Source organism: Oncorhynchus keta, chromosome 28 (genome assembly GCF_023373465.1).
Source record: "Oncorhynchus keta strain PuntledgeMale-10-30-2019 chromosome 28, Oket_V2, whole genome shotgun sequence".
In the NCBI taxonomy this organism is placed as follows: domain Eukaryota; kingdom Metazoa; phylum Chordata; class Actinopteri; order Salmoniformes; family Salmonidae; genus Oncorhynchus; species Oncorhynchus keta.
This window is the reverse complement of record NC_068448.1, coordinates 8,845,624-8,872,397: the sequence shown is the minus strand read 5'-3', so window position 1 is coordinate 8,872,397 and position 26,774 is coordinate 8,845,624. Positions and strand designations below refer to the sequence as shown.

Genomic DNA, 26,774 nt, shown 5'->3' with positions numbered 1-26,774 from the left:
AAGAGACGGAGAAAGGGGGAATGGAAGAATGGAAGAGAGACGGAGGGGGAGAATGGAAGAGACGGAGGGGGAGAATGGAAGAGACGGAGGGAGAGAATGGAAGAGACGGAGAGAGAGAATGGAAGAGACGGAGGGAGAGAATGGAAGAGACAGAGGGGAGAATGGAAGAGACAGAGGGGGAGAATGGAAGAGACAGAGGGGGAGAATGGAAGAGACAGAGGGGGAGAATGGAAGAGACGGAGGGGGAGAATGGAAGAGACGGAGGGGGAGAATGGAAGAGACGGAGGGGAGAATGGAAGAGAGAGAATGGAAGAGACGGAGAGAGAGAATGGAAGAGAGGGGGGAGAATGGAAGAGACGGAGGGGGAGAATGGAAGAAACAGAGAGAGAGAATGGAAGAGACAGAGGGGGAGAATGGAAGAGACGGAGAGAGAGAATGGAAGAGACGGAGGGGGAGAATGGAAGAGACGGAGGGGGAGAATGGAAGAGACGGAGAGAGAGAATGGAAGAGACGGAGAGAGAGAATGGAAGAGACGGAGGGGGAGAATGGAAGAGACGGAGGGGGAGAATGGAAGAGACGGAGAGAGAGAATGGAAGAGACGGAGAGAGAGAATGGAAGAGACGGAGAGAGAGAATGGAAGAGACGGAGGGGGAGAATGGAAGAGACGGAGAGAGAGAATGGAAGAGACGGAGGGGGAGAATGGAAGAGACGGAGGGAGAGAATGGAAGAGACGGAGAGAGAGAATGGAAGAGACGGAGGGAGAGAATGGAAGAGACAGAGGGGGAGAATGGAAGAGACAGAGGGGGAGAATGGAAGAGACAGAGGGGGAGAATGGAAGAGACGGAGGGGGAGAATGGTAGAAACGGAGGAGGAGAATGGAAGAGACAGAGGGGAAGAATGGAAGAGACAGAGGGGGAGAATGGAAGAGACAGAGGGGAAGAATGGAAGAGACAGAGGGGGAGAATGAAAGAGACAGAGGGGAAGAATGGAAGAGACAGAGAGGGAGAATGGAAGAGATGGAGGGGGAGAATGGAAGAGACAGAGGGGAAAATGAAAGAGACAGAGGGGGAGAATGGAAGAGACAGAGGGAGAGAATGGAAGAGACGGAGAGAGAGAATGGAAGAGACGGAGGGAGAGAATGGAAGAGACAGAGGGGGAGAATGGAAGAGACAGAGGGGGAGAATGGAAGAGACGGAGGGAGAGAATGGAAGAGACGGAGGGGGAGAATGGAAGAGACGGAGAGAGAGAATGGAAGAGACGGAGGGGGAGAATGGAAGAGACGGAGGGAGAGAATGGAAGAGACGGAGAGAGAGAATGGAAGAGACGGAGGGAGAGAATGGAAGAGACGGAGAGAGAGAATGGAAGAGACAGAGGGGAGAATGGAAGAGACAGAGGGGGAGAATGGAAGAGACAGAGGGGGAGAATGGAAGAGACAGAGGGGGAGAATGGAAGAGACGGAGGGGGAGAATGGTAGAAACGGAGGAGGAGAATGGAAGAGACAGAGGGGAAAAATGGAAGAGACAGAGGGGGAGAATGGAAGAGACAGAGGGGAAGAATGGAAGAGACAGAGGGGGAGAATGAAAGAGACAGAGGGGAAGAATGGAAGAGACAGAGAGGGAGAATGGAAGAGATGGAGGGGGAGAATGGAAGAGACAGAGGGGAAAATGAAAGAGACAGAGGGGGAGAATGGAAGAGACAGAGGGGGAGAATGGAAGAGACAGAGGGGACAATGAAAGAGACAGAGGGGGAGAATGGAAGAGACAGAGGGGGAGAATGGAAGAGACAGAGGGGAAAATGAAAGAGACAGAGGGGGAGAATGGAAGAGACCGAGGGGGAGAATGGAAGAAACAGAGACAGAGAATGGAAGAGACGGAGGGGAGAATGGAAGAGACGGAGAGAGAGAATGGAAGAGACGGAGGGGGAGAATGGAAGAGACGGAGGGAGAGAATGGAAGAGACGGAGAGAGAGAATGGAAGAGACGGAGGGGGAGAATGGAAGAGACGGAGAGGGAGAATGGAAGAGACAGAGGGGGAGAATGGAAGAGACAGAGGGGGAGAATGGAAGAGACAGAGGGGGAGAATGGAAGAGACAGAGGGGGAGAATGGAAGAGACGGAGGGGGAGAATGGTAGAAACGGAGGAGGAGAATGGAAGAGACAGAGGGGAAGAATGGAAGAGACAGAGGGGGGAGAATGGAAGAGACAGAGGGGAAGAATGGAAGAGACAGAGGGGGAGAATGAAAGAGACAGAGGGGAAGAATGGAAGAGACAGAGAGGGAGAATGGAAGAGATGGAGGGGGAGAATGGAAGAGACAGAGGGAGAGAATGGAAGAGACGGAGAGAGAGAATGGAAGAGACGGAGGGAGAGAATGGAAGAGACAGAGGGGGAGAATGGAAGAGACAGAGGGGGAGAATGGAAGAGACGGAGGGAGAGAATTGAAGAGACGGAGGGGGAGAATGGAAGAGACGGAGAGAGAGAATGGCCACAGTGTCTCCTGACCCCTCCTGTCTCAGCCTCCAGTATTTATGCTGCAGTAGTTTATGTGTCGGGGGCTAGGGTCAGTTTGTTATATCTGGAGTACTTCTCCTGTCCTATTCGGTGTCCTGTGTGAATCTAAGTGTGTTCTCTAATTCTCTCCTTCTCTCTTTCTTTTCTCTCTCGGAGGACCTGAGCCCTAGGACCATGCCCCAGGACTACCTGACATGATGACTCCTTGCTGTCCCCAGTCCACCTGGCCATGCTGCTGCTCCAGTTTCAACTGGCCTGGGCCCTAGGACCATGTCCCAGGACTACCTGACATGAGGACTCCTTGCTGTCCCCAGTCCACCTGGCCATGCTCCTGCTCCAGTTTCAACTGTTCTGCCTTATTATTAATCAACCGTGCTGGGTCATTACTGAACATTTGAACATCTTGGCCACGTTCTGTTATAATCTCCACCCGGCACAGCCAAAAGAGGACTGGCCACCCCACATATGCTCTCTCTAATTCTCTCTTTCTTTCTCTCTCTGAGGACCTGAGCCCTAGGACAGTGCCCCAGGACTACCTGACATGATGGCTCCTTGCTGTCCCCATTCCACCTGACTGCTGCTGCTCCAGTTTCAACTGTTCTGCCTTATTATTATTCGACCATGCTGGTCATTTATGAACATTTGAACATCTTGGTCATGTTCTGTTATAATCTCTACCCGGCACAGCCAGAAGAGGACTGGCCACCCCACATAGCCCGGTTCCTCTCTAGGTTTCTTCCTAGGTTTTGGCCTTTCTAGGAGTTTTTCCTAGCCACCGTGCTTTTACACCTGCATTGTTTGCTGTTTGGGGTTTTAGGCTGGGTTTCTGTACAGCACTTTGAGATATCAGCTGATGTACGAAGGGCTATATAAATAAATTTGATTTGATTTGATTTGATTTGAATGGAAGAGACGGAGGGGGAGAATGGAAGAGACGGAGGGAGAGAATGGAAGAGACGGAGAGAGAGAATGGAAGAGACGGAGGGAGAGAATGGAAGAGACGGAGAGAGAGAATGGAAGAGACAGAGGGGGAGAATGGAAGAGACAGAGGGGGAGAATGGAAGAGACAGAGGGGGAGAATGGAAGAGACAGAGGGGGAGAATGGAAGAGACGGAGGGGGAGAATGGTAGAAACGGAGGAGGAGAATGGAAGAGACAGAGGGGAAGAATGGAAGAGACAGAGGGGGAGAATGGAAGAGACAGAGGGGAAGAATGGAAGAGACAGAGGGGGAGAATGAAAGAGACAGAGGGGAAGAATGGAAGAGACAGAGAGGGAGAATGGAAGAGATGGAGGGGGAGAATGGAAGAGACAGAGGGGAAAATGAAAGAGACAGAGGGGGAGAATGGAAGAGACAGAGGGGGAGAATGGAAGAGACAGAGGGGACAATGAAAGAGACAGAGGGGGAGAATGGAAGAGACAGAGGGGGAGAATGGAAGAGACAGAGGGGAAAATGAAAGAGACAGAGGGGGAGAATGGAAGAGACCGAGGGGGAGAATGGAAGAAACAGAGACAGAGAATGGAAGAGACGGAGGGGGAGAATGGAAGAGAAAGAGGGGGAGAATGGAAGAGAAAGAGGGGGAGAATGGAAGAAACAGAGACAGAGAATGGAAGAGACGGAGGGGGAGAATGGAAGAGAAAGAGGGGGAGAATGGAAGAGACCGAGGGGGAGAATGGAAGAGACGGAGAGAGAGAATGGAAGAGAAAGAGGGGGAGAATGGAAGAGACCGAGGGGGAGAATGGAAGAAACAGAGACAGAGAATGGAAGAGACGGAGGGGGAGAATGGAAGAGACGGAGGGGGAGAATAGAAGAGAAAGAGGGGGAGAATGGAAGTAACAGAGACAGAGAATGGAAGAGACGGAGGGGGAGAATGGAAGAGAAAGAGGGGGAGAATGGAAGAAACAGAGACAGAGAATGGAAGAGAAAGAGGGGGAGATTGGAAGAGACGGAGAGGGAGAATGGAAGAGACGGAGGGGGAGAATGGAAGAGACGGAGAGAGAGAATGGAAGAGACGGAGAGAGAGAATGGAAGAGACGGAGAGAGAGAATGGAAGAGACGGAGAGAGAGAATGGAAGAGACGGAGGGGGAGAATGGAAGAGAAGGAGAGAGAGAATGGAAGAGACGGAGGGGGAGAATGGAAGAGACGGAGATAGAGAATGGAAGAGACGGAGAGAGAGAATGGAAGAGAAGGAGAGAGAGAATGGAAGAGACAGAGGGGGAGAATGGAAGAGACAGGGGGAAGAATGGAAGAGACAGAGGGGGAGAATGGAAGAAACAGAGACAGAGAATGGAAGAGACGGAGGGGGAGTATGGAAGAGACGGAGGGGGAGAATGGAAGAGACGGAGGGGGAGAATGGAAGAGACGGAGAGAGAGAATGGAAGAGACGGAGAGAGAGAATGGAAGAGACGGAGAGAGAGAATGGAAGAGACGGAGAGAGAGAATGGAAGAGACGGAGGGGGAGAATGGAAGAGAAGGAGAGAGAGAATGGAAGAGACGGAGGGGGAGAATGGAAGAGAAAGAGGGGGAGATTGGAAGAGACGGAGGGGGAGAATGGAAGAGACGGAGGGGGAGAATGGAAGAGACGGAGAGAGAGAATGGAAGAGACGGAGAGAGAGAATGGAAGAGACGGAGAGAGAGAATGGAAGAGACGGAGGGGGAGAATGGAAGAGAAGGAGAGAGAGAATGGAAGAGACGGAGGGGGAGAATGGAAGAAATGGAGGGGGAGAATGGAAGAGACAGAGGGGGAGAATGGAAGAGACAGGGGGGAAGAATGGAAGAGACAGAGAGAGAGAATGGAAGAGACAGAGGGGGAGAATGGAAGAGACGGAGGGGGAGAATGGAAGAGACGGAGGGGGAGAATGGAAGAGACAGAGAGAGAGAATGGAAGAGACGGAGGGGGAGAATGGAAGAGACGGAGGGGGAGAATGGAAGAGACAGAGGGGGAGAATGGAAGAGACAGAGGGGGAGAATGGAAGAGACAGAGAGAGAGAATGGAAGAGACAGAGGGGGAGAATGGAAGAAACAGAGAGAGAGAATGGAAGAGACAGAGGGGGAGAATGGAAGAGACGGAGGGGGAGAATGGAAGAGACGGAGGGGGAGAATGGAAGAGACAGAGGGGAAGAATGGAAGAGACGGAGGGGGAGAATGGAAGAAACAGAGAGAGAGAATGGAAGAGACAGAGACAGAGAATGGAAGAGACGGAGGGGGAGAATGGAAGAGAAAGAGGGGGAGAATGGAAGAGAAAGAGGGGGAGATTGGAAGAGACGGAGGGGGAGAATGGAAGAGACGGAGAGAGAGAATGGAAGAGACGGAGAGAGAGAATGGAAGAGAAGGAGAGAGAGAATGGAAGAGACGGAGGGGGAGAATGGAAGAAACGGAGGGGGAGAATGGAAGAGACAGAGGGGGAGAATGGAAGAGAAAGAGGGGGAGAATGGAAGAAACAGAGACAGAGAATGGAAGAGACGGAGGGGGAGAATGGAAGAGAAAGAGGGGGAGAATGGAAGAAACAGAGACAGAGAATGGAAGAGACGGAGGGGAGAATGGAAGAGAAAGAGGGGGGGATTGGAAGAGACGGAGGGGGAGAATGGAAGAGACGGAGGGGGAGAATGGAAGAGACAGAGGGGGAGAATAGAAGAGACAGAGAGAGAGAATGGAAGAAACAGAGAGAGAGAATGGAAGAGACAGAGGGGGAGAATGGAAGAGACGGAGGGGGAGAATGGAAGAAACAGAGAGAGAGAATGGAAGAAACAGAGAGAGAGAATGGAAGAGACAGAGAGAGAGAATGGAAGAAACAGAGAGAGAGAATGGAAGAGACAGAGGGGGAGAATGGAAGAGACAGAGGGGGAGAATGGAAGAGACGGAGGGGGAGAATGGAAGAGACGGAGGGGGAGAATGGAAGAAACAGAGAGAGAGAATGGAAGAAACAGAGAGAGAGAATGGAAGAGACAGAGAGAGAGAATGGAAGAAACAGAGAGAGAGAATGGAAGAGACAGAGGGGGAGAATGGAAGAGACGGAGGGGGAGAATGGAAGAGACGGAGGGGGAGAATGGAAGAGACAGAGAGAGAGAATGGAAGAGACAGAGAGAGAGAATGGAAGAAACAGAGAGAGAGGATGGAAGAGACAGAGGGGGAGAATGGAAGAGACGGAGGGGGAGAATGGAAGAGACAGAGGGGGAGAATGGAAGAGACAGAGGGGGAGAATGGAAGAAACAGAGACAGAGAATGGAAGAGACGGAGGGGAGAATGGAAGAAACGGAGGGGGAGAATGGAAGAGACGGAGAGAGAGAATGGAAGAGACGGAGAGAGAGAATGGAAGAGACGGAGAGAGAGAATGGAAGAGACGGAGGGGGAGAATGGAAGAGAAGGAGAGAGAGAATGGAAGAGACGGAGGGGAGAATGGAAGAGAAAGAGGGGGAGATTGGAAGAGACAGAGACAGAGAATGGAAGAGACGGAGGGGGAGAATGGAAGAAACAGAGAGAGAGAATGGAAGAGAAGGAGAGAGAGAATGGAAGAGAAGGAGAGAGAGAATGGAAGAGACGGAGGGGGAGAATGGAAGAAACGGAGGGGGAGAATGGAAGAGACAGAGGAGGAGAATGGAAGAGAAAGAGGGGGAGAATGGAAGAAACAGAGACAGAGAATGGAAGAGACGGAGGGGGAGAATGGAAGAAACGGAGGGGGAGAATGGAAGAGACGGAGAGAGAGAATGGAAGAGACGGAGAGAGAGAATGGAAGAGACGGAGAGAGAGAATGGAAGAGACGGAGGGGGAGAATGGAAGAGAAGGAGAGAGAGAATGGAAGAGACGGAGGGGGAGAATGGAAGAGAAAGAGGGGGAGATTGGAAGAGACAGAGACAGAGAATGGAAGAGGAGAGAGAATGGAAGAGAAGGAGAGAGAGAATGGAAGAGACGGAGGGGGAGAATGGAAGAAACGGAGGGGGAGAATGGAAGAGACGGAGGGGGAGAATGGAAGAGACGGAGAGAGAGAATGGAAGAGACGGAGAGAGAGAATGGAAGAGACGGAGAGAGAGAATGGAAGAGACGGAGGGGGAGAATGGAAGAGAAGGAGAGAGAGAATGGAAGAGACGGAGGGGGAGAATGGAAGAGAAGGAGAGAGAGAATGGAAGAGACGGAGGGGGAGAATGGAAGAGACGGAGAGAGAGAATGGAAGAGACGGAGAGAGAGAATGGAAGAGAAGGAGAGAGAGAATGGAAGAGACGGAGGGGGAGAATGGAAGAAACGGAGGGGGAGAATGGAAGAGACAGGGGGAAGAATGGAAGAGACAGAGAGAGAGAATGGAAGAGACAGAGAGAGAGAATGGAAGAGACAGAGGGGGAGAATGGAAGAGACGGAGGGGGAGAATGGAAGAAACAGAGAGAGAGAATGGAAGAGTGAGAGGGGGAGAATGGAAGAAACAGAGAGAGAGAATGGAAGAGACAGAGGGGGAGAATGGAAGAGACGGAGGGGGAGAATGGAAGAAACAGAGAGAGAGAATGGAAGAGTGAGAGGGGGAGAATGGAAGAAACAGAGAGAGAGAATGGAAGAGACAGAGGGGGAGAATGGAAGAAACAGAGAGAGCGAATGGAAGACACGGAGGGGGAGAATGGAAGAAACAGAGAGAGAGAATGGAAGAGACGGAGGGGGAGAATGGAAGAGACGGAGGGGGAGAATGGAAGAGACGGAGGGGGAGAATGGAAGAAACAGAGAGAGAGAATGGAAGAAACAGAGACAGAGAATGGAAGAGACGGAGGGGGAGAATGGAAGCAATCTTTGGTAGCTGTTCACATCTGGTCATTAGGATGAGGAATGGTGTTGGTATTTAACCAGGCAGTCAGCAATGCAGAGGATATCAACTATGTGTCAGGCATATGAAATGGGGGGGTGGGGGGGGGCTGTCATAGGCCTGTGGCCACGAAGACTGCAACAGGAAGAATCAGGTGGCACACCCTGTGTTTTTCATTGCACACAAACAGTTGCACATACAATAATATAGCCTGTGTGTGAAGTGGGCAGGTGTCCACTTTGAATTTTCTACTGCTCAAGAGTACCTGCACGTCTAATAGAATATTGACTCTAAAACATGATGAGTACCGGGACCTAAATATGAGTACCGAGACCTCTCTAATAGAATATTGACTCTAAAACATGATGAGTACCGGGACCTAAATATGAGTACCGAGACCTCTAATAGAATATTGACTCTAAAACATGATGAGAAGAAAACCCTTTAGAATTACCTGGATTTCTGCATAAATTGGTCATAAAATTGTATGTGATCTTCATCTAGGTCACAACTAATAACACACAAACAATTACAATTTTTCATGTCTTTATTGAACACACAGTGTAAACATTCACAGTACAGGGTGGGAAAAGTATGTGAACCCTTGGATTTCATAACTGGTTGACCCTCCTTTGGCAGCAATAACCTCAACAAAACGTTTTCTGTAGTTGCAGATCAGACCTGTACAGCGGTCAGGAGGAATTGTGGACCATTCCCCTTTACACAACTGTTTCAGTTCCACAATATTCTTGGGATGTCTGGTGTGATCCGCTCTCTTGAGGTCGTGCCACAGCATCTCAATCGGGTTGAGGTCAGGACTGACTGGGCCACTCCAGAGGGTCAGGACTCTGACTGGGCCACTCCAGAAGGTCAGGACTCTGACTGGGCCACTCCAGAAGGTCAGGACTCTGACTGGGCCACTCCAGAAGGTCAGGACTCTGACTGGGCCACTCCAGAAGGTCAGGACTCTGACTGGGTCACTCCAGAAGGTCAGGACTCTGACTGGGCCACTCCAGAAGGTCAGGACTCTGACTGGGCCACTCCAGAAGGTCAGGACTCTGACTGGGCCACTCCAGAAGGTCAGGACTCTGACTGGGCCACTCCAGAAGGTCAGGACTCTGACTGGGCCACTCCAGAAGGTCAGGACTCTGACTGGGCCACTCCAGAAGGTCAGGACTCTGACTGGGCCACTCCAGAAGGCGTATTTTCTTCTGTTCAAGCCATTCTGTAGTTGATGTACTTCTGTCTTTTGGGTTGTTGTCCTGTTGCATCAACTAACTTCTGCTGAGCTTCAATTGGTGGACAGATAGCCTTACATTCTCCTGCAAAATGTCTTGATAAACTTGGGAATTCATTTTTCCGTTGATGATAGCAAGCTGTCCAGGCCCTGAGGCAGCAAACCAAACCATGATGCTCCCTCCACCAGACTTTACAGTTGGGATGAGGTTTTGATGTTGGTGTGCTGTACCTTTTCTTCTCCACACAGAGTGTTGTGTGTTCCTTCCTTCCAAACAACACAACTTTAGTTTCATCTGTCCACAGAATATTTTGTCAGTAGCCCTGTGGACCATCCAGGTGCTCTCTTGCGAAATTCAAATGTGCAGCAATGTTTTTTTTTACAGAGACAATTTGTCTTTCCGTGGACTTTTGGAACCCTTTCCAGCTTCATGCAAGGCAACAATTAATCGTAGGTCTCCTGAGATCTCTTTTGTTTGAGGTATGGTTCACATCAGGCAATACTTCTTGTGAATAGCAACTCAAGATTTTGTGAGTGTTTTTTTATGGGGCAGGGCAGCTCTAACCAACATCTCCAATCTCATCCTATTGATTTGACTCCTGACTTCAATGATCTTTTGGAGAAGTCATTAGCCTTGGGGGTTCACATACCTTCTCCAACCTACACTGTGAATGATTAAATTATGCATTCAACATAGAAAAGAAAAAGACAACAATTTGTGTGTTATTAGTTTAAGCAGACTGTGTTTGTCTGTTGCTGTGAATTAGATGAGGATCAGATCAAAGGGGTCACATACTTGTTCTTGCCACTGTACGTATCCAGAATAAAATGTGTGTCCTTCAGCTGTCTAAAAGTCATGTTATGCTTGTTGAATAAATAGTTTTTACTGCAGTATTTGGGCAACAACCTAACTAGATGTAAAAATCATCATAGCTCTGCAGTGGAACAAAATATCTTATATTAATGAGATAAGCTTTGTTATTCAAGTCATTGAATCCCACTGGTGAAAACAGGATCAGAGTTAAAGAGCATCATTTGACTTTACAACAAAGAAAGATAAAGAGATAAAAGAGAGGAGGAAGAGAAAATTAAATGTCTGTCCTGGTCAACTTTAGAACCTCTGTCCTGGTCAACTTTAGAAACTCTGTAATGGTCAACTTTAGAAACTCTGTCCTGGTCAACTTTAGAAACTCTGTCCTGGTCAACTTTAGAACCTCTGTCCTGGTCAACTTTAGAAACTCTGTAATGATCAACTTTAGAAACTCTGTCCTGGTCAACTTTAGAACCTCTGTCCTGGTCAACTTTAGAAACTCTGTCCTGATCAACTTTAGAAACTCTGTCCTGGTCAACTTTAGAACCTCTGTCCTGGTCAACTTTAGAAACTCTGTAATGATCAACTTTAGAAACTCTGTCCTGGTCAACTTTAGAAACTCTGTCCTGGTCAACTTTAGAACCTCTGTCCTGGTCAACTTTAGAACCTCTGTCCTGGTCAACTTTAGAACCTCTGTCCTGGTCAACTTTAGAAACTCTGTCCTGATCAACTTTAGAAACTCTGTCCTGGTCAACTTTAGAACCTTTGTCCTGGTCAACTTTAGAAACTCTGTCCTGATCAACTTTAGAAACTCTGTCCTGGTCAACTTTAGAATCTCTGTCCTGGTCAACCTTAGAACCTCTGTCCTGGTCAACTTTAGAACCTCTGTCCTGATCAACTTTAGAAACTCTGTCCTGGTCAACTTTAGAAACTCTGTCCTGGTCAACTTTAGAACCTCTGTCCTGGTCAACTTTAGAACCTCTGTCCTGGTCAACTTTAGAACCTCTGTCCTGGCCAAATTTAGAACCTCTGTCCTGGTCAACTTTAGAAACTGTCCTGATCAACTTTAGAACCTCTGTTCTGGTCAACTTTAGAACCTCTGTTCTGGTCAACTTTAGAAACTCTGTCCTGGTCAACTTGAGAACCTCTGTCCTGGTCAACTTTAGAACCTCTGTCCTGGTCAACTTTAGAACCTCTGTCCTGGTCAACATTAGAAACTCTGTCCTGGTCAACTTTAGGACCTCTGTCCTGGTCAACTTTAGAACCAATGTCCTGGTCAACTTTAGAAACTCTGTCCTGGTCAACTTTAGAAACTCTGTCCTGATCAACTTTAGAACCTCTGTCCTGATCAACTTTAGAACCTCTGTCCTGGTCAACTTTAGAACCTCTGTCCTGATCAACTTTAGAACCTCTGTCCTGATCAACTTTAGAACCTCTGTCCTGGTCAACTTTAGAACCTCTGTCCTGGTCAACTTTAGAACCTCTGTCCTGGTCAACTTTAGAAACTCTGTCCTGGTCAACTTTAGAACCTCTGTCCTGGTCAACTTTAGAACCTCTGTCCTGGTCAACTTTAGAACCTCTGTCCTGGTCAACTTTAGAACCTCTGTCCTGGTCAACTTTAGAACCTCTGTCCTGGTCAACTTAATTTTCCTAACCTGCTATGTTAATTGTCTTAACCTGCGGCGTAAGTTCTCCTAAACTTCCTACGAAAGTCAATTTTGACAAAAGCTGTATCCCTTCTAGACAACCTAATTTAGCCTACGGTCTTATCACACCATAGTGCCATCAGACTTCTGATACCAATGAGGGTGAAAGGTGCCCACAAAATGGTGAACCGCTCTAAAAAAAAACATGGCCTAGGAAAGGTTTTTGTATTTTGAAAATAGCTCTTGAAAGTTTATTTTACAAAATACATCAGAGTGTAGTTCAGCCCAGTATAATATAAATGCTTAAATACTCAGAAGTAATTGAAATACATATTTGAAATGTAACAGAAGTACTGTCCATCTCTGTATGCCACTTCTCCAGCAGCATGGACTCTGTCCTTGATGAGGTTTGTGGCCCCAGTAGCGAATAAACAAACTGTTTTGACTTTTGATACAATAATAAAATCAGTGCAATTATCTTGCTTAAGGTTAAAAAATGTCCAGTGTCCTCCCATTTACTTTCCCCGGAGGGTTCTACTATGGGTGGGAAATGTCCAGTGTCCTCCCATTTACTTTCCCTCAGAGGGTTCTACTATGGGTGGGAAATGTCCAGTGTCCTCCCATTTACTTTCCCTCAGAGGGTTCTACTATGGGTGGGAAATGTCCAGTGTCCTCCCATTTACTTTCCCTCAGAGGGTTCTACTATGGGTGGGAAATGTCCAGTGTCCTCCCATTTACTTTCCCTCAGAGGGTTCTACTATGGGTGGGAAATGTCCAGTGTCCTCCCATTTACTTTCCCTCAGAGGGTTCTACTATGGGTGGGAAATGTCCAGTGTCCTCCCATTTACTTTCCGTCGGAGGGTTCTACTATGGGTGGGAAATGTCCAGTGTCCTCCCATTTACTTTCCCTCAGAGGGTTCTACTATGGGTGGGAAATGTCCAGTGTCCTCCCATTTACTTTCCCTCAGAGGGTTCTACTATGGGTGGGAAATGTCCAGTGTCCTCCCATTTACTTTCCCTCAGAGGGTTCTACTATGGGTGGGAAATGTCCAGTGTCCTCCCATTTACTTTCCGTCGGAGGGTTCTACTATGGGTGGGAAATGTCCGCTCTGCATGATTGGCTCTCTGCACTTCTTTTACAGTTTTTCTCAATTGCTAAAACACAATTTCTGAAACCTTGTTCCATTTCCTGAAAACATTAAACACAAAACCTCATCTTCAAACAGTATTTACATTACCTCTGACTCCTCTTGCAAAATGAAACGTTCGCCTCAAAACAGAAAGGAAGAAAGAAAGAAAGAAAGAAAGAAAGAAAGAAAGAAAGGAAGAAAGGAAGAAAGGACGGAAGAAAGAAAGAAAGAAAGAAAGAAAGAAAGAAAGGAAGAAAGAAAGAAAGAAAGAAAGGAAGAAAGAAAGAAAGAAAGGAAGAAAGAAAGGAAGAAAGGAAGAAAGAAAGGAAGAAAGAAAGAAAGGAAGAAAGGAAGAAAGAAAGAAAGGAAGAAAGGAAGAAAGAAAGAAAGGAAGAAAGAAAGAAAGGAAGAAAGGAAGAAAGAAAGAAAGGAAGGAAGAAAGGAAGAAAGAAAGGAAGAAAGAAAGAAAGGAAGAAAGAAAGGAAGAAAGAAAGGAAGAAAGAAAGAAAGGAAGAAAGGAAGAAAGAAAGAAAGAAAAGAAGAAAGGAAGAAAGAAAGAAAAAAGAAGAAAGGAAGAAAGAAAGGAAGGAAGAAAGAAAGAAAGAAAGAAAGAAAGGAAGAAAGGAAGAAAGGAAGAAAGAAAGGAAGAAAGAAAGAAAGAAAGGAAGGAAGAAAGAAAGAAAGAAAGAAAGAAAGGAAGAAAGAAAGAAAGAAAGAAAGGAAGAAAGAAAGAAAGGAAGAAAGGAAGAAAGAAAGAAAGGAAGAAAGGAAGAAAGAAAGGAAGAAAGGAAGAAAGGAAGAAAGAAAGGAAGAAAGAAAGAAAGAAAGAAAGAAAGAAAGAAAGAAAGAAAGGAAGAAAGAAAGAAAGGAAGAAAGGAAGAAAGAAAGAAAGGAAGAAAGAAAGAAAGAAAGAAAGGAAGAAAGAAAGAAAGGAAGAAAGGAAGAAAGAAAGGAAGAAAGGAAGAAAGGAAGAAAGGAAGGAAGAAAGGAAGAAAGAAAGAAAGGAAGAAAGAAAGAAAGAAAGAAAGGAAGAAAGAAAGAAAAGAAGAAAGAAAGAAAGAAAGGAAGAAAGGAAGAAAGGAAGAAAGGAAGGAAGAAAGGAAGAAAGGAAGAAAGGAAGAAAGAAAGAAAGAAAGAAAGAAAGGAAGAAAGGAAGAAAGAAAGAAAGAAAGGAAGAAAGGAAGAAAGAAAGAAAGAAAGAAAGGAAGAAAGAAAGAAAGGAAGAAAGGAAGAAAGGAAGAAAGGAAGAAAGAAAGAAAGAAAGAAAGAAAGGAAGAAAGAAAGAAAGAAAGGAAGGAAGAAAGGAAGAAAGAAAGAAAGAAAGAAAGGAAGAAAGGAAGAAAGAAAGAAAGAAAGAAAGGAAGAAAGGAAGAAAGAAAGAAAGGAAGAAAGGAAGAAAGAAAGAAAGGAAGAAAGGAAGAAAGAAAGAAAGAAAGGAAGGAAGAAAGAAAGAAAGAAAGGAAGAAAGAAAGAAAGGAAGAAAGGAAGAAAGAAAGAAAGGAAGAAAGGAAGAAAGAAAGGAAGAAAGAAAGAAAGGAAGAAAGGAAGAAAGAAAGAAAGGAAGAAAGGAAGAAAGAAAGGAAGAAAGGAAGAAAGGAAGAAAGAAAGGAAGAAAGAAAGAAAGAAAGAAAGGAAGAAAGAAAGAAAGAAAGAAAGAAAGGAAGAAAGAAAGAAAGGAAGAAAGGAAGAAAGAAAGAAAGAAAGAAAGAAAGAAAGAAAGAAAGGAAGAAAGGAAGAAAGGAAGAAAGGAAGAAAGAAAGGAAGAAAGAAAGAAAGGAAGAAAGGAAGAAAGAAAGAAAGAAAGGAAGAAAGGAAGAAAGAAAGAAAGGAAGAAAGGAAGAAAGAAAGAAAAGAAGAAAGGAAGAAAGGAAGAAAGGAAGAAAGAAAGAAAAGAAGAAAGGAAGAAAAGAAGAAAGGAAGAAAGAAAGAAAGAAAGGAAGGAAGAAAGAAAGAAATAAAGGAAGAAAGGAAGAAAGAAAGAAAGAAAGGAAGAAAGGAAGAAAGAAAGGAAGGAAGAAAGGAAGAAAGAAAGAAAGAAAGAAAGAAAGGAAGAAAGAAAGAAAGGAAGAAAGGAAGAAAGAAAGAAAGAAAGGAAGAAAGAAAGAAAGAAAGAAAGAAAGGAAGAAAGAAAGAAAGGAAGAAAGGAAGAAAGAAAGAAAGAAAGGAAGGAAGAAAGAAAGAAAGAAAGGAAGAAAGGAAGAAAGAAAGAAAGAAAGAAAGGAAGAAAGGAAGAAAGAAAGAAAGAAAGAAAGGAAGAAAGAAAGAAAGAAAGGAAGGAAGAAAGGAAGAAAGAAAGAAAGAAAGAAAGGAAGAAAGGAAGAAAGAAAGAAAGAAAGAAAGGAAGAAAGGAAGAAAGAAAGAAAGGAAGAAAGAAAGGAAGAAAGAAAGGAAGAAAGAAAGAAAGGAAGGAAGAAAGGAAGAAAGAAAGAAAGGAAGAAAGAAAGGAAGAAAGAAAGAAAGAAAGAAAGGAAGGAAGAAAGAAAGAAAGAAAGAAAGGAAGAAAGAAAGAAAGGAAGAAAGAAAGGAAGAAAGAAAGAAAGAAGGAAGAAAGAAAGAAAGAAAGAAAGGAAGAAAGAAAGAAAGGAAGGAAGAAAGGAAGAAAGAAAGAAAGGAAGGAAGAAAGGAAGAAAGAAAGAAAGAAAGAAAGAAAGGAAGAAAGAAAGAAAGAAAGAAAGGAAGAAAGAAAGAAAGGAAGAAAGAAAGAAAGAAAGAAAGAAAGAAAGAAAGAAAGGAAGAAAGAAAGAAAGAAAGAAAGAAAGGAAGAAAGAAAGAAAGGAAGAAAGAAAGAAAGAAAGGAAGAAAGAAAGAAAGAAAGAAAGGAAGGAAGAAAGGAAGAAAGGAGTCCTTCTTAGATTTACTGTATAAACATCAAGACACTTTCAAACTAACTGAGATCTTTTGATGTGCAGATGAGAAAGCTTTAGTTAGCACATCATTCTTAGAAATTAATTCAAATTTGAATATGGATTCATAATGGGAACAAAATAACAAAATCCCCCTCGGTGCAAATAAATAGAAAGGTTGTAATGTCAGCAAGATTATAGAAGTTTTTTCCCCCAACCTAAGCAGGAACACGTTATTAGTGAGGGCCCTTTCTGTGTTAGAAAGCTCAGCCACGGGTATAAAATGGCCGTTTAGTGGCTCAGCGGTCTAATTGTAGGATGTCCCAAGACACCGCAGGCTAATTACTGCCAGCCGGCCTCAAACGCTTCACCTCCAGGTACATAATGCAAGACACCGGGAGCCTGAAATAAACATGGCTGATCTGTATGGATCCTCTTCAACTTGTGCCAAATGGCACCCTATATAACGCACTACTTTTGACCAGGACCCACATAGGGAATAGGGTGCATCCTAAGAATATCTACTGAAAAGGGTTTTCAGTTTTCCACTCCTTATTTTTTATCAGTAAGAGCACATTTCCTCCTTGTCTGTGAAGAACGGCCTGTGTTGTGTTATGCAGGAAGCTTAGCGGTTTTAAGAGCATTGGACCAGTGCCCGAAAGGTTCCTGGTTTGAATCCCTGAGCTGAATAGATGAAAAATGTGTGGATGTGCCCTTGAGCAAAGCACTTAACCATAATTGCTCCTGTGAGTCACTTTGGATAAGAGTGTCTGCTAAATTACTCAAATGTAAATGTAGTCAGAACTGGCAACAGCCGATCGAGGACATTAAGCAAAAAACTTAAAACTCAAGTCTCTGAAGTCAAGATGAGACAAACGCGTTCTCTCCTCCAGCTTGCTGCTCCAGTTTTCACTGAATACATTTGTGTCAAGCCTCATCCCAGTCTGTTCATTACAGAACCACAAGGTACCATCTGTCTTTAAAATGCAGAACTGGCATATTTACAAATACAGTACAGTGTAAACCCCATGCACAGAGTTGTTTTTTTGTTGCTATGGTTCAAAATGTTTACTTGAATTTGGGGGCAGCTGTCATAGCACACATTGCTTCCCTGCATTTCCTTGATGGTTAATGTTCAGTGTGCGGGCCTCTCATTCCTTTTTATCATAGTATTCTTTTAGCTGGCATTCTCTAGTGTGGATACACGTCACCCTCCTTTTCTTCAGAAGGAGAGAGAGAGAGAGTGAGAGAGAGAGAGAGAGAGAGAGAGAGAGAGAGAGAGAGAGAGAGAGAGAGAGAGAGAGAGAGAGAGAGAGAGAGAGAGAGAGAGAGAGAGAGAGAGAGAGAGAGAGAGAGAGAGAGAGAGCGAGAGAGAGAGCGAGAGAGAGAGAGAGCGAGAGAGAGAGAGAGAGAGAGGGAGAGAGAGGGAGAGAGAGAGAGCGAGAGAGAGAGTGAGAGAGAGAGAGAGAGAGAGAGAGAGAGAGAGAGAGAGAGGGGAGAGAGAGAGAGAGAGAGAGAGAGAGAGAGAGAGAGAGAGAGAGAGAGAGAGAGAGAGAGAGAGAGAGAGAGAGAGGAGAGAGAGAGAGAGAGAGAGAGAGAGAGAGCGAGTGAGTGAGAGAGGGAGAGAGAGAGAGCGAGAGAGTGAGAGAGGGAGAGAGAGAGAGCGAGAGAGAGAGTGAGAGAGAGAGAGAGAGAGAGAGAGAGAGAGAGAGAGAGAGAGAGAGAGAGAGAGAGAGAGAGAGAGAGAGAGAGAGAGAGAGAGAGAGGAGAGAGAGAGAGAGAGAGAGAGAGAGAGAGAGAGAGAGAGAGAGAGAGAGAGAGAGAGAGAGAGAGAGAGAGAGAGAGAGCCTGAGTGAGAGAGGGAGAGCGAGAGAGCGAGAGAGCGAGGGAGAGAGACTACATTTACAGAAGTATGTGGACACCCATTCAAATGAGTGGATTTGGCTATTTCAACTACACACCCGTTGCTGACATCTGTATAAAAGCGAGCCCACAGCCATGCAATCTCCATAAACAAAAATTGGCAGTAGAATGGCCTTCTAGAGCTCAGTGACTTTCAATGTGAAATCGACATTGGATGCCACATTTCCAACATGTCAAATTTCTGCCCTGTTAGAACTGTCCCGGTGAAATGGAAGTGCTGTTATTGTGAAGTGGAAACGTCTAGGAGCAACAACGGCTCAGCCACGAAGTGGTAGACCACACAAGCTCACAGAACAGGATCGTTGAGTGCTGAAGTGCATAACACGTAAAAATAGTCTGTCCTTGGTTGCAACAATCACTATCACATTCCAAACGGCCTCTGGTAGCAACGTCAGCACAACAACTGTTTGTCGGATATCTTCGCAATTTTTTTTTCCATTGCCGAGCAGCCGCACACAAGCCTAAAATCACCATCTGCAATGCCAGGCGTCGGCTGGAGTGGTGTAAATCGCCGCCTGCAAGCCAGGTCTAATCGCCAGTTGAACGGTGTTTCCTCCCAGACAATGGTGTGGCTGGTTTCCTAGTTAAGGAGCGCGAAGTGGCCTGCACAGACCCTGACCTCAAACCCAATTGAATACCTTTGGGAAGAATTGGAACCCGGACTGCAAGCCAGGCCTAATTGCCCAACATCAGTGACCGAACTCACCATTGCTCTTGTGGCTGAATGGAAGCAAGTCCCCCGCAGCAATGTTCCAACATCTAGTGGAAAGCCTTCCCAGAATAGTGGAGGCAGTTATAGCAGCAATGTTCCAACATCTAGTGGAAAGCCTTCCCAGAAGAGTGTAGGCTGTTATAGCAGCAATGTTCCAACATCTAGTCGAAAGCCTTCCCAGAAGAGTGGAGGCAGTTATGGCAGCAATGTTCCAACATCTAGTGGAAAGCCTTCCCAGAAGAGTGGAGGCTGTTATAGCAGCAATGATCCAACATCTAGTGGAAAGCCTTCCCAGAAGAGTGGAGGCTGTTATAGCAGCAATGTTCCAACATCTAGTGGAAAGCCTTCCCAGAAGAGTGGAGGTTGTTATAGCAGCAATGTTCCAACATCTAGTGGAAAGCCTTCCCAGAAGAGTGGAGGCTGTTATAGCAGCAATGTTCCAACATCTAGTGGAAAGCCTTCCCAGAAGAGTGGAGGCTGTTATACCAGCAATGTTCCAACATCTAGTGGAAAGCCTTCCCAGAAGAGTGGAGGCTGTTATAGCAGCAATGTTCCAACATCTAGTGGAAAGCCTTCCCAGAAGAGTGGAGGCTGTTATAGCAGCAATGTTCCAACATCTAGTGGAAAGCCTTCCCAGAAGAGTGGAGGCTGTTATAGCAGCAATGTTCCAACATCTAGTGGAAAGCCTTCCCAGAAGAGTGGAGGCTGTTATAGCAGCAATGTTCCAACATCTAGTGGAAAGCCTTCCCAGAAGAGTGGAGGCAGTTATAGCAGCAATGTTCCAACATCTAGTGGAAAGCCTTCCCAGAAGAGTGGAGGCTGTTATAGCAGCAATGTTCCAACATCTAGTGGAAAGCCTTCCCAGAAGAGTGGAGGCTGTTATAGCAGCAATGATCCAACATCTAGTGGAAAGCCTTCCCAGAAGAGTGGAGGCTGTTATAGCAGCAATGTTCCAACATCTAGTGGAAAGCCTTCCCAGAAGAGTGGAGGCTGTTATAGCAGCAATGTTCCAACATCTAGTGGAAAGCCTTCCCAGAAGAGTGGAGGCTGTTATAGGAGCAATGTTCCAACATCTAGTGGAAAGCCTTCCCAGAAGAGTGGAGGCTGTTATAGGAGCAATGTTCCAACATCTAGTGGAAATCCTTCCCAGAAGAGTGGAGGCTGTTATAGGAGCAATGATCCAACATCTAGTGGAAATCCTTCCCAGAAGAGTGGAGGCTGTTATAGGAGCAATGTTCCAACATCTAGTGGAAATCCTTCCCAGAAGAGTGGAGGCAGTTATAGCAGCAAAAGGGGGGAATAACTCCATGTTTAATGCCCATGATTTTGGAATGAGGTGTTCGACGAGCATGTTGTGCATTCCTCGTTGGCTTCAGAAATACTAATGCCTCATTCATATTCCTGTGATGAGTAGTCGAAGATTCAAGACAGATATCAGGTGTTGCATCTCCTTCTGATGAGTGGAGATCCGTAGAGGAACAGGCATTTATTTGACACCTGAACACAGAGATATAGGACACTACATCCACATAGGCTCTCCCCTCAACACCTCTGCACATCTTCAAAACCTGCCCAGCCCAAGACAAAGTTCATGAAGGTCATGAGTGAATGTGTGTGGTAATGTGTGTGGTAATGTGTGTGGTAATGTGTGTGGTAATGTGTGTGTTTTTTAAAATATTTTTATTTAACCTTTATTTAACCAGGTAGGCTAGTTGAGAACAAGTTCTCATTTGCAACTGCGACCTGGCCAAGATAAAGCATAGCAGTGTGAGCAGACAACACAGAGTTACACATGGAGTAAACAATTAACAAGTCAATAACACAGTAGAAAAAAAGGGGAGTCTATATACATTGTGTGCAAAAGGCATGAGGAGGTAGGCGAATAATTACAATTTTGCAGATTAACACTGGAGTGATAAATGATCAGATGGTCATGTACAGGTAGAGATATTGGTGTGCAAAAGAGCAGAAAAGTACATAAATAAAAACAGTATGGGGATGAGGTAGGTGAAAATGGGTGGTCTATTTACCAATAGACTATGTACAGCTGCAGCGATCGGTTAGCTGCTCAGATAGCAGATGTTTGAAGTTGGTGAGGGAGATAAAAGTCTCCAACTTCAGCGATTTTTGCAATTCGTTCCAGTCACAGGCAGCAGAGAACTGGAACGAAAGGCGGCCAAATGAGGTGTTGGCTTTAGGGATGATCAGTGAGATACACCTGCTGGAGCGCGTGCTGGGTGGGTGTTGCCATCGTGACCAGTGAACTGAGATAAGGCGGAGCTTTACCTAGCATGGACTTGTAGATGACCTGGAGCCAGTGGGTCTGGCGACGAATATGTAGCGAGGGCCAGCCGACTAGAGCATACAAGTCGCAGTGGTGGGTGGTATAAGGTGCTTTAGTGACAAAACGGATGGCACTGTGATAAACTGCATCCAGTTTGCTGAGTAGAGTGTTGGAAGCAATTTTGTAGATGACATCGCCGAAGTCGAGGATCGGTAGGATAGTAAGTTTTACTAGGGTAAATTTGGCGGCGTGAGTGAAGGAAGCTTTGTTGCTGTAACGGCGTTCTTCGTTTGTCGAAAGAGAGTCGGACCGAAATGCAGCGTGTTTGTTACTCATGATCTTTAATGAATGAAAACGAAACGATACATGAAATAACTCAATACAAAAACAACAAACGGAACGTGAAACCTATTACAGCCTATCTGATGAAACAACACAGAGACAGGAACAATCACCCACGAAATACAAAGCGAAACCAGGCTACCTAAATACGGTTCCCAATCAGAGACAACGAGAATCACCTGACTCTGACTCTATACAACACCCCTAATCAGCCGCGATCCCAAATACTACAAACCCCAATACGAAAATACAATAACGTAAACCCATGTCACACCCTGGCCTGACCAAATATATAACAAAACACAAAATACAATGACCAAGGCGTGACATAACCCCCCCCTAAGGTGCGGACTCCCAGACGCACCTCAAAACCATAGGGCGGGTCCGGGTGGGCGTCTGTCCATGGTGGCGGTTCCGGCTCGGGACGTGGACCCCACTCCATTAATGTCCTGGTTCCTCCCCTTCGCGTCCTGGGATAATCCACCCTTGCCGCCGACCATGGCCTAATAGTCCTCACCCAGAACGCCACAGAACTGAGGAGCAGCTCGTGACTGAGGGGCATCTCGGGACTGAGGGACAGCTCGGGACTGAGGGGCAGCTCGGGACTGAGGGGCAGCTTGGGACTGAGGGGCAGCTCGGGACTGAGGGGCAGCTCGGGACTGAGGCAGCTCGGGACTGAGGGGAAGCTTGGGGCTGAGGGGCAGCTCGGGGCTGAGGGGCAGCTCGGGACTGAGGGGCAGCTCGGGACTGAGGGGCAGCTCGGGACTGAGGGGCAGTTCGGGACTGAGGGGCAGCTCGGGACTGAGGGGCAGCCCGGAACTGAGGGGCAGCCCGGAACTGAGGGGCAGCCCGAAACTGAGGGGTAGCCCGGAACTGAGGGGAAGCCCAGTACTGAGAGAAAGCCCAGTACTGAGAGGAAGCCCAGTACTGAGAGGAAGCCCAGTACTGAGATGAAGCTCAGGCAGGTAGTAGGCTCCGGTAGATCCTGGCTGGCTGGCGGAACTGGAAGATTCTGGTTGACTAGCAGATCTGGAAGATTCTGGTTGACTGGCAGATCTGGAAGAGACTGGTTGACTGGCAGATCTGGAAGAGACTGGTTGACTGGCAGATCTGGAAGAGACTGGTTGACTGGCAGATCTGGAAGGGACTGGTTGTCTGGCAGATCTAGAAGATCATGGCTGACTGGCGGATCTAGCTGCTCTATGCAGACTGACAGCTCTGGCTGCTTCAAGCAGACTGACAGCTCTGGCTGCTTCATGCAGACTGACAGCTCTGACTGCTCCATGCAGGCTGACAGCTCTGACTGCTCCATGCAGGCTGGCAGCACCTTGCAGACTGGCAGCTCCTTGCAGACTAGCAGCTCCTTGCAGACTGACAGCTCTGGCTGCTTCATGCAGACTGACAGCTCTGGCTGCTTCATACAGACTGACAGCTCTGACTGCTCCGAAGAGACAGGAGACTCCAGTAGCGCAGGAGGGAAGGAAGGCTCTGGCTGTGCTGAACAGGCGAGAGACTCCGACAGCGCAGGAGGGAAGGAAGGCTCTGGCTGTGCTGAACAGGCGAGGCGCACAGAAGGCCTGGTGCGTGGTGCTGGAACTGGTGCTACAGGATTGAGGACACGCACAGGAAGCCTGGTGCGGGGAGCTGCTACCGGAGGACTGGTGTGTGGAGGTGGCTCTGGATAGACCAGACCGTGCAGGCGCACTAGAGCTCTTGAGCACCGAGCCTGCCCAAGCTTACCTGGCTCGATGCCCACTCTAGCCCGGCCAATACGAAGGGCTGGTATGTGCCACACCGGGCTATGCACCCGCACTGGAAACACTGTGCGCTCCATAGCATAACATGGTGCCTGCCTGGTCTCTCTAGCCCAACGGTGAGCACAGGGAGTTTGCGCAGGTCTCCTACCTGGCATAGCCATACTCCCTTTTAGCCCCCCCCAATAATTTTTTGGGGCTGCTTTTCAGCTTCCAACCGCGTCGCCGTGCTGCCTCCTCATACCAGCGCCTCTCCGCTTTAGCCGCCTCTATTTCTTCCTTGGGACGGCGATATTCTCCAGGCTGAGCCCAGGGTCCTTTTCCGTCTAATTCCTCCTCCCATGTCCAATTCTCCAAGTGGTGCAGCCTCTCCCACTGCAACTGCTCTTCACGATTAACAGGGAGAGTTTGCTCAGGTCTGAACCCTGACTCAGCCACTCTCTTTCTGTGCCCTCCCCCAATAAATATTTGGGGGTTACTTTCGGTTTTCTCTCTGCGCCGACGTGCCTTTCTTTTTGACTCCATTCTCCTATAGCCCTCTTCGCATTGCTCCAGCGAATCCCAGGCGGGCTCCTGCACTCTCTCTGGGTCAGCCGCCCACCTGTCGATTTCTTCCCACGTCGTATACTCCATGCCTCTGCTATCCATAACGTCCTCCCTTCGCTGTTCAAGCTGTCGCTGCCTGTTAACACGCTGCTCGGTCCGAGTGTGGTGGGTGATTCTGTAACGGCGTTCTTCGTTTGTCGAAAGAGAGTCGGACCGAAATGCAGCGTATTTGTTACTCATGATCTTTAATGAATGAAAACGGAACGATACATGAAATAAGTCAATACAAAAACAACAAATGGAACGTGAAACCTATTACAGCCTATCTGGTGAAACTACACAGAGACAGGAACAATCACCCACAAAATACAAAGCGAAACCAGGCTACCTAAATACGGTTCCCAATCAGAGACAACGAGAATCACCTGACTCTGATTGAGAACCGCCTCAGGCAGCCAAGCCTATACAACACCCCTAATCAGCCGCGATTCCAAATACTACAAACCCCAATACGAAAATACAATAACGTAAACCCATGTCACACCCTGGCCTGACCAAATATATAACGAAACACAAAATACAATGACCAAGGCGTGACAGTTGCGGAATAGAAAGCCGACTCTTGATTTGATTTTCGCTTGGAGATGTTTGATATGAGTCTGGAAGGAGAGTTTACAGTCTAGCCAGACACCTAGGTACTTATAGATGTCCACATATTCAAGGTTGGAACCATCCAGGGTGGTGATGCTGGTCAGGCGTGCGGGTGCAGGCAGCGAACGTTTGAAAAGCATGTATTTGGTTTTACTAGCGTTTAAGAGCAGTTGAGGCCACGGAGGGAGTGTTGTATGGCATTGAAGCTCGTTTGGAGGTTAGATAGCACAGTGTCCAATGTGGTGTTAATGTGTGTGTGGTAATTTTGGAATGAGATGTTGGACAAGCCAAAAGTAAGAGAATTAGAAAGAGAGAGAACAGAGTGGGGACTGAGGTACTTCTTAACTTAAGCAGGTCATTGATGTAGTGAGCGTGCCTGCACACTGTGCACAGACATCAATTCAACATCTATTCCACATTGGTACAACATAAAGGATCCAACCAGTGTGTGCTCAGTGGGTGCCTTCATGCCCTGTGGGAGAGCTCTTTTAAACATGGCTACCAGATTTCCTCAGTCCCTGCAGTGCCCACACCTCCTCCTTCTCCCAGTCACTCGGTGGAGTTGAAATACAGTGCCCTGTGATGATGGAGGAAAGAGGAACCCCCCCCCACTAACAGCTCTGTCACAGTCTAGTGTGGGCAGGAGAGGAAATGTCTTCATTAGCCATGGCTAACCATGCTACCATTCACAAGACGCACATTAAGTAGTTTGGGTTACAGTCAAGACCTTCAGCTAAATGCCATTCACTGCATGAGAAACACTCATTCCTTCGGATCATTTCAAGAAAATTAGTTCTAATCACAAGGGAGGTATTTGAGGGCAACCACAATGCTGTTAACAAGCCAATAGCTACAGGCATGAACACACCGCTACCCACACACACACACCGCTATCGACACACACACACCGCTACACACACACACACACACACACACAAACACACACACACTGCTACCCACACACACACACCGCAACCTACACACACACACCGCTATCGACACACACACCGCTACCCATAAACACACACACACCTCTACCCACACACACACACACCGCTACCTACACACACACACACACCACTACCCACACTGCTACCCACACACACACACACACACACTGCTACCCACACACACACACCGCAACCTACACACACACACCGCTATCGACACACACACCGCTACCCATAAACACACACATACCTCTACCCCCACACACACACACACCGCTACCTACACACACACACACCACTACCCACACACACACCGCTACCCACACACACACACACACACTGCTACCCACACACACACACCGCAACCTACACACACACACCGCTATCGACACACACACCGCTACCCATAAACACACACACACCTCTACCCACACACACACACACACACCGCTACCTACACACACACACACCGCTACCCACGCACACACACACACACACACACCGCTACCCACCCACACACCGCTATCGACACACACACACACACACACACCGCTACCCACCCCCTCTCTCTTTCTCTCTCTCTCCCTCCTTCTCTGCCCCCCCATGTCTGTCTTTGAGGCATAATAATAAACACCATACTGGTAAATACCATACTGGTAAACACCATACTGGTAAACACCATACTGGTAAATACCATACTGGTAAACATAATACTGGTAAACAACATACTGGTAAACACCATACTGGTAAACACCATACTGGTAAACAACATACATTTTTTTTAAACAACTGAAACTAAATAAAAACTAGCACATCAGGTCTGAAAACTAACTGAAACTAAACTGAGTTTCAAATAACAATGGAAGAACTGATAGAAAAACACAGATCGAAAATCATCTGTAGTAGCTACTAATAACCTGTAGTTGCTATAATAACCTGTAGTAGCTACTAATAACCTGTAGTAGCTATAATAACCTGTAGTAGCTATAATAACCTGTAGTAGCTACTAATAACCTGTAGTAGCTACTAATAACCTGTAGTAGCTATAATAACCTGTAGTAACTACTAATAACCTGTAGTAGCTACTAATAACCTGTAGTAGCTATAATAACCTGTAGTAGCTATAATAACCTGTAGTAGCTACTAATAACCTGTAGTAGCTACTAATAACCTGTAGTAGCTACTAATAACCTGTAGTAGCTACTAATAACCTGTAGTAGCTACTAATAACCTGTAGTAGCTACTAATAACCTAGCTCTGCAGTGCGTTGCTGATGCCGTCTATGAGAAGAGGGTGTCTGTCTGTCTCTCATGTTGACAGTGCGTCTCCATTAGATGGTGTCTCTCTGTCTGTCTCTCATGTTGACAGTGCGTCTCCATTAGATGGTGTCTCTCTGTCTGTCTCTCATGTTGACAGTGTCTCTCAGTCTGTTACTCATGTTAACAGTGCGTCTCTATTAGAGGGTGTCTCTGCATGGCAGATTGCTTCCCTAATGACAGTAACAGCGTTACGGCAGGCAGGCTTCGTACAGGAAGCCCCCGGTCCTGTTCAATTACTAGCGCCATCAACGCACACCAGTCTAATCTGAACACATCAAGTACTCCACAGATGGCTATAGACGACAGACATATTTATCACCATCCCACAGCTAGAGTCTAAGG

The 26,774-nt window shown here is 46.7% G+C and overlaps 2 protein-coding genes across 5 annotated transcripts in view; one reads left to right on the top strand and one right to left on the bottom strand.

Annotated features, from left to right (window-relative positions):
- LOC118360454 (copine-8-like) overlaps positions 1-26,774 on the bottom strand; it is a 228,852-nt gene that overhangs the window by 121,637 nt on the left and 80,441 nt on the right. The gene's annotated exons all lie outside the window — the stretch shown is intronic.
- LOC127913163 (translation initiation factor IF-2-like) lies at positions 8,779-9,530 on the top strand. Of its 2 annotated transcripts, none has more exons than XM_052484730.1 (2): positions 8,779-9,243; positions 9,304-9,530. In XM_052484730.1, the coding sequence occupies exons 1-2, from the start codon at positions 9,039-9,041 to the stop codon at positions 9,513-9,515; spliced, it is 417 nt and encodes a 138-aa protein (XP_052340690.1). In that variant the 5' UTR covers positions 8,779-9,038; the 3' UTR covers positions 9,516-9,530. The 2 variants fall into 2 exon arrangements, with proteins under 2 accessions (XP_052340690.1, XP_052340689.1); XM_052484729.1 differs by having other exon boundaries at positions 9,274-9,530.

What these genes read in the sequence shown, in the direction of transcription:
- LOC127913163 (XM_052484729.1), top strand. Translation starts at nt 9,039, where the DNA reads ATGTCTGGTGTGATCCGCTCTCTTGAGGTCGTGCCACAGCATCTCAAT. An exon ending in TGACTGGGCCACTCCAGAAG is followed by an intron (nt 9,244 to 9,273) that starts GTCAGGACTCTG and finishes TCACTCCAGAAG; the next exon opens with GTCAGGACTCTGACTGGGCC.